The sequence below is a fragment of the Argentina silus genome, assembly GCF_951799395.1.
Source record: "Argentina silus genome assembly, contig: scaffold_912, whole genome shotgun sequence".
Taxonomy (NCBI): Eukaryota; Metazoa; Chordata; class Actinopteri; order Argentiniformes; family Argentinidae; genus Argentina; species Argentina silus.
In genome coordinates, this window is record NW_028153049.1 from 1 (window position 1) to 7500 (window position 7500).

The 7500-nt window shown below is 57.4% G+C and overlaps 1 protein-coding gene across 1 annotated transcript in view; it reads right to left on the bottom strand.

Moving 5' to 3' along the window:
- Positions 1–1353: 1353 nt before the first annotated feature.
- rai1 (retinoic acid induced 1) overlaps positions 1354–7500 on the bottom strand; it is a gene marked incomplete at both ends in the record, with an annotated part of 6555 nt that continues 408 nt past the window's right edge. The window contains 3 exons of the mRNA XM_083697723.1: positions 1354–1643; positions 1692–2883; positions 3100–7500. The exon at positions 3100–7500 is cut by the window's right edge and continues 408 nt beyond it. Of these exons, the coding sequence (XP_083553849.1) occupies positions 1354–1643; positions 1692–2883; positions 3100–7500 (5883 nt within the window). The remainder of the gene's footprint in view (positions 1644–1691; positions 2884–3099) is intronic.

Sequence of the window (7500 nt, forward strand, 5' to 3'; positions counted from 1 at the left end):
CTCTCCCACACTCTGGCACATACAGCAGCTCTGGAATCAGACAGACAGACAGGGGAGACAGGCAGACAGGCAGACAGGCAGACAGAGAGACAGACAGACAGACAGACAGACAGACAGGCAGACAGACAGACAGACAGACAGACAGGGGAGACAGGCAGACAGACAGACAGACAGACAGACAGACAGACAGACAGACAGGGGAGACAGACAGACAGACAGACAGGGGAGACAGACAGGACAGACAGACAGACAGACAGACAGACAGACAGACAGACAAACAGTTAATAATTGAGTTCAACTCTGCCGGCTAACATGGAAATGTGGCTAACGGCTACAGCATGCAGCTCAGCTCTTTTTCAAAACAACACAACTGCATTTCTCTCATGATTACAGATGTACAGACTATATATATGATATATATGATTTCAGACGTACAGAATATATATATGATATATATGATTACAGATGTACAGACTATATATATGATATATATGATTACAGACGTACAAACTATATATATGATTACAGACGTACAGACTATATATATGATATATATGATTACAGATGTACAGACATACAGACTATATATATGATTACAGACGTACAGACTATATATATGATATATACGATTACAGACGTACAAACTATATATATGATTACAGACGTGAAGACTATATATATGATATATATGATGACAGATGTCACATACAAACTATATATATGATTACAGACGTGAAGACTATATATATGATTACAGACGTACAAACTATATATATGATTACAGACGCACAGACTATATATATGATTACAGACGTACAGACTATATATATGATATATATGATTACAGACGTACAGAATATATATATGATATATATGATTACAGACGTACAGACTATATATATGATTACAGACGTACAGACTATATATATGATATATATGATGACAGATGTCACATACAAACTATATATATGATTACAGATGTCACATACAGACTATATATATGATTACAGATGTCACATACAGACTATATATGTTTTCACTCGAGCAATTGCAGCATTGATACACAGGTTTTTAGTGCAGATTAATGGAAAGTGTGGCCACTGAAGAATGACTGCATGTTAATTTAAAGAACACAGATTTTTACTGCTCTTGTTTTGCTGTTGTTCCTGTTCTCTTCCTTCTGCTGTTATGATGACATTGCACTGCTAATTGTTATTGTGTGATTGTTGTGTTGTTGAGGAGTTCTTACCCTAAAGCATTTCATTACACTGTATCCTGGATACTGTGTAAATGACCATTCAACATTTGATTTGATTTGAGAGAATCAGATCTGAGAGAATCGCGGTTAGTTACCGTTTCCGTGGAGTTGCTGGCTGCCTCTCTTAGCCCGTACAGCCTCCCTGCCACCATGATCACCCCGCTGGTCCAGATGGTACAGTTCTCATGGGCCCAGTGTTCCTTCGCCTCTGCCTCCACCTGCAGCCTCTGTAGCAGGCTGCCACCGCCACCGCCCTCCTGCCCACTAGAGGCCGCTGTGGCACCCCCTGCCCGGGAGTCCTGTAGCTGCTGCATCCTCCTGAACCTCTCCCTCAGGGTGGGCCGATGCGGGTGCGCTCTTCCTCTCTCCGGCCTCCTGGGACGCCCTGGGTGGTGATGGTGGTGACCCCCGCTACTGCTACTGCTACTGCTACCTTCCTTGTTTATCTCCTCCGTCCTGACATCCTTCTCTGCGCTGGCTTCTCCCTCGCTCTTGGGGGTGCCGGTGAGCTCCTGGTTGCTGCTGCTACTGCCACCGCTTGTGACTTCCTCTCTGTTTTCCCTGGTGGGCTCTGTGTGTCTGGCAGACAGGGTTTTCCTCGGAATACTATCCTCGGGGTAGTAGGGCCCGCACAAATCCCCCAGCCCGCGGTGATTCGCTGGCTTTCTGCACAGGCAGCATGTTAGACACCTGTCAGTTAGGGTTTTGTTAACTAAGGGCCCCTGGAGCATCGCCGAGGCATTCGGTATCGCCTTGGCAACCGTGACTGGGTTTTTAATCCTGGCCAGGCTCTTTTTCCTGGGTTTGTGAAGCACCAGCGCCACCTCCTCGGGTCTGTTGACGACGGTGCAGAGTGAGGCCAGTGCTCTGGAGCTGTCCATGCGCACGTACGGACAGAACGTGTGTTTGGTTTCGTGTTGGGGGGGCGTCGTGGCGGTCAGCGCCCGTCTCGAAGATGTCGTCGTCTCCTTCGCTGCCGCCGTCTCCGCCGCCTCTGGCTGCCTCTCTTCCTCCGACGTGGTGAGGCGACCGTCTCTTTTCGATTTCCTCTCCTTGAGGCGATGCCCTCGACCCGCTGCCCTGACCACAGCCTCGATCACCTCCATGGCGTCCTTGATCCCTTTCTTGGGCCCTGGTTTTTTGGGGACCTTCTGAGTTTTGCCGCTCTGCTCACCGGGCGCTCTCCCCCGTTTCTTTTTGGCGGGGGACGTCGAGGGCTTTCTTCCTCGCCTGGGCGGCGGCGCGCTCGTTGTTCCCGTGGCGATAACCTCTGTGATCATCTCTGTGATGTCACCCGGGCACCCCGACGGAGGGGGCTCGGCAGGCATTTCTATTTTATGCGTGTCTGCCGTTTCTTCTTTGTCGTCCTCCGCCGCAGGGCCCCCCTCCTCCTCCGCAGGGGTCGATCCCTTCCTCCTTTTCCTCCTCTGCTTCAGATGCATCTCGTGGTTGTTTTTGATCGCCCTCTGCTTGGCCAGCCGCGGAGTGTTGATGATCAGGCTCCCCGTCTCCATGGCGACCACCGAGGCGTCCGTGCTCTCCACCATGGCCCATTTCCTCCTCTTGGTTCTGGTGGGCTTGGCGCTCGCCACGTCTGGCACCCCTGCCACCTCCTGCTGCACTCCCTTATCCATGTTGGGGACCCCCGTTGAGCTCCAAGCGTCCCCCTGTCTCACCCCCCCCCCCTGCGCCCCCTCCCCCTGTCTCACACCTTCCTGTTTTTCTCCCACCTGCTGTCTCACCCCCCCCTCTTCCCCCTGTCTTACCCCCTCTTGTCTCACCCCCTCCACCCCCTGTCTCACCCCCTCCCCCTCCTCCTGTCTCACCTCCTCCTGTCTCACCCCCTCCCCCTCCTCCTGTCTCATCCCCTCTGGCCTCACCTCTTCCTTCATCACCTCCCCGTCTCTCGCCCTGTCCCCCTCTGGTGTCACCTCAGGGGCGTCCGCCACTGCCGAGGGCTCCCTCTCTCCCGCTGCTGTCAGAGACATGGCTTTCAATGTCACATCTTCCACCGGAGCACTCTCGGAGGGTGGAGGGGGGGTTGCGGGGAGGTGTTTCTTCGAGCCGGGGGACGTAATTTTCTGCACCATCGCCTCATATTTCAGCCCCCTGCCTTTGCGCGGGGGGAGGTACTTGGTCTTGGTGGGGCACTGAGGGGGCATGATGGGCATCTCACAGGCGTCGCTGGCGGCCACCGCAGGTGGGTTATCTTTGGTCAGCAGGCTCGTCAGAGAGGCTTTTAGATGCTGTCCTCGCTTCAGCCTCCTCTTGGGGCCTCGGACGACGGCCTCCTTGGGTGTGGAAGGGGGCTGGCCGGCCTGGGGGGCCTCGGGTTTCAGATGTTTTGGTTTCGGCCCTCGTTTCTTCTTCACCACGGGCCCCAGAGGAGGCTGAGGGCTGGGCTTGCGTTTGAGCGGAGGCAAAGCTTTCTCCTCGGGTTTGTCAGGTGGAGCGATACAGTTGACTGTCTCGTTAGGAACGACCGTGAGGTCGTGCTCTATGCTCGGGCATAGCTCGTTATTTAGATAAGTAGCGGCCTGCTTCTGTATTTCTTCCTCGGTTTGGTGTAGAATGTCTTCTTCCGGGCCCTTTTCTTTCTCTTTTGGAACCTTATCTTGGGACGGCTTTCGGGATCTAAGGACCATGTTCTTTCCATCCTTTCCTGGAGTTTTCACATCCTGGTTGTCATCACCTTGTTGGATATTTGCGGTCAGGCTCTTCCGGCCTCTCCCTGGCCCCCCCGTGATGGGTTGAATGGGACCGTCCTGCTGCACAAGCTTTGTTTTGGAGGCTGAGCCCCTGGGACGGCCCACTGAGGCCTTCGGGGGTACTCCGTCAGCGGATTTTGGTCCTGGTTTGGGACCGGGTTTTGGTCCAGGTTTGGAACCAGGTTTTAGTCCTGGTTTGGGACCAGGTTTAGGGCCTGGTTTTGGACCAGGTTTAGGACCTGGTTTGGAACCAGGTTTTAGTCCTGGTTTGGGACCCGGTTTAGGGCCTGGTTTTGGACCTGGTTTGGGTCCAGGCTTTAGCCCCGGTTTTGGCCCTGGCTTTGGCCCTGGCTTGGGCCCTGGTTTTAAACCAGGTTTGGGTCCTGGTTTCGAACCCGGCTTGGGCCCTGGTTTCCGTTTCATATTGGCATCGACCTTGGTTGGCACATCCGGCGCGTTGAAGGAGCGAGTGCACATTCTGGAGCGAAAGCCATCCGCCATCAGTTTGGGCGTCTCACGCATGACGGCATCTTGGTGAGCGGTGTCCGTCTGATCTGAGAAAAGCGCGCTCTTGCTCGAGGGCATGCAGGGTTTTTGGGGAGGCGAGGGGGCCCCCTCCCCCTCCCTCTCCAGGCTCAGCTGTCTCCTGATCCCCACACCTGAGTGCATGAGTCTCCTCCTGCCCCGGGCATGCTTCCGTCCGAACGCTCTGGGCTGGGCAGATGGGGCCGCGGGCTCCGACTTGGCGGAGGGGGTGACGGCGCTGGGGCAGCTGATGCCCTGCTCCATGTCCTCATCTCCTTTCTTTGGGGAGGGCGGGGTGTCGGCCCAGGAGGGCGCTGAGTGCAGTATCGACTTCCCCGGCAGCTGAGGGGAGTCGGGCTCCAGGAGCTTGGCGTCGCTGTGGTCGATATGGTCCCGGGCCTGGGCGAGAGGTGTTGCTTTCTCGTTGAGAGCTGAGAACGCCGACACGGAGGAGTGGGGGGGCTGGAGTGCCGTGTCCCTCCTCTCGGGGGCAGCTGTCGGTTCAGGGGGGATGGCGACCTCTGCCGGATCTGTGTTAGTCTGAGGCTCGGTGTTCTGGCCCTCGGTCCTTCTGCGGAATCCTCCAGAAGGCTCCTCTCCTGTTCTATTATTCATGACCTCCTGCGTCCACGGCAGGCTCTCTCTGTCCTCTCTCCTGTCGGCGGACGGGCTAGGAGGCATAGAATGTTGCTGTTGCTCCTCTTCCTCTTCCTCATCCTCCTCTTCCTCCTCCTCTTCCTCCTCCTCCTCCTCTCCACTCTCTCTCTTCTCTGAGGCAGAGAGCCTCTCATCCAAAGCCCCACCCTGGGGGGTCGGAGAGGCGTTGTCAGAGCTGTCCTCCTTCTCAGTTAAATATTGATCTTGTTCAAGGTCATCCCGCGAAATGAAAGGGGATGTTTTTACCGAGCTTTCCGAGTCTGTGGGAGATTCTGATTTGAACGCCTCCGATTTCATCTCTGCTTGAAGGTCTCCCTTGTGGCTCGAGTCTGAGAGTCCAGGAGACTTCTCCACAGACGAGTCCTCTTCATCTGGGTCGTATTTGTTTTGTAGCCCTCTCTCCTCGTAACAGTAACTCTTCTCAGTCACGGCTTTGTTGATCTTGTTGTAGAGCGCCGGGCCCTTCTCATCCTCCGGCCACTTCTCTTGCTCCTCCGGCGTGCGGGGGACCTCGCCGCCTCTGGAGTCCCGCTCTCGGTCGGGAGACGTTTTCATGCCTCCCTCGTCGTCGGCCATCTTCTCTGTCCAGGCCGACTCCTCGAAGTTCTCCTTCAGGGGTTCCCCCAGGCGCTGGATGTCCGGAGGGGAAACACTTTCCTGTTTCATTGGGCTGGGGACCGTCACGCTCACCGGCGACCTCTCGTCCCCCACGCTCTTCACGGGGGTGTTCATGCCCTCGCCTCCATGACCCCCTCTGGGGTCAGGGGTCAGGTTGTCCCTGGAGACCCCTCCGCCCTGCAGACCCGAAACAGAATCCCCGGACCGTGTGGACATGTCGTCCGGGGAGGTCATGGAGCAGGAGGAGGCCGTGTCCAGGCCCAGGTGGTGTGTGCTGTTGGGGGCCTGAGCCGGGCTCCTGCCCTGGCTGCTGCAGTAGTAGTACCCCCTCTCCAGCTGCTCGTCAGAGCTACTGGAGTACCCCCCCTCTTGGAGCTCCAGGGGAACCGGTTGGTGCTGAGGGGTGCTGTAGGGGTCCTGCATCGGGGGGACCCCTCCTCCTCCTCCTCCTCCTCCGACATGCTGTGTGTCGGGGCAGGAGGGGCCCTTGTACTCCTCTCCCTTCTTGGAGGATCCACCACCGCCACCTCCTCCGCCGCCGCCGCCGCCACTGCTACCGCCGCTACTGCTGCTCCCTCCACTGCTGCGCTTGCCTCCCTTCTTGTTGGCCACCATGGCCTCGGAGAGCAGCAGCTGCTGCACGTTGTTGGAGATGTTCTCCACCTGAGAGGTGAGCGCGTTGAGGCTCCACAGGCTGGGGTTGGACAGCAGCTTCTCTGAGAAGCGCTCCTTAACGGAGGCCTGCGTGTAGCCGTGGGGCGCCGGGTGGGCCACGCTGGGGGATGGGTGGGACCGCGGTGGCATAAGCTGCTGCTGCTGCTGCATCGCCCCCCCCTGGTCCCCCTGCAGACCCACCGAGGAAGAGGAGGAGGAAGAGGCGGTCGCCCCACCTCCGCCGGGGGTCATGGGGGGCTGGCTGTACTGGAAGGTCTCGGGATTGGTCATCAGGGGTGAAGGGGTGGAGCTGTAGGACGGCGAGCGCCCCACGGAGCGGGCGGGGGAGTGGCTGGAGGAGGGGCTGCACGTCTGGTAGTACTGCTCCGGGGATCGGACGGACAACTCTGACAAGCAGTAGGTCTGCTGGGGCTGGCTGTGGAAGTGTTGGTACTTGGGGTGTCCCTCCTGGGCGGTGGGCATGCCCTGCAAGGAGGGCTGGGGCTCGTACCCGCCCCTGGAGGGGGGCTGCTGGTAACTGTAGCTGTTCTGGGGGGGTCTGTAACCCCCCTGCTTCAGGCTGGCATGGCTGCCCATTTGGCGGGTGTACTGGGGGGGGTTCGGTGGCATACTGTAGCCTTTGTAGCAGTGCGGCATGGGGCTGCACTTCTCCATGTACGAGGAGGAGGAGGGCGAGGGGGAGGGGGAATGCTGGGGGTAGTGCAGGTGGCTTTGGGGGTACATCAGGGGGGAAGAGACGACGGGGTTCGGGGGGTGGGTCTGGTGGTGGGGGCTGGTGTAGACCGGAGCGGTGGGCTGGGGAGGGTGATGGCACTGGCTCTGGGAGTGACCCAGCATGTTCTGCTCGATGTACTGGGCCGACCCGGGGGGGTGACCCGGCTCCAGCCTGCCCAGCATCTCCTGCTCGTACTGGGCCATCTGAGCCGGGTCCTCCCACTTCTGCTGGAGGTGGCTCTCATTCATGTACTGGGTCGGGTAGCCTCCAGGACTGCCCATGTGGTTGCTGTAGCCCCCAGCCTGCAGGTGCTGGTTCGGGGGAGGCGGAGCCACTTTGCTCCC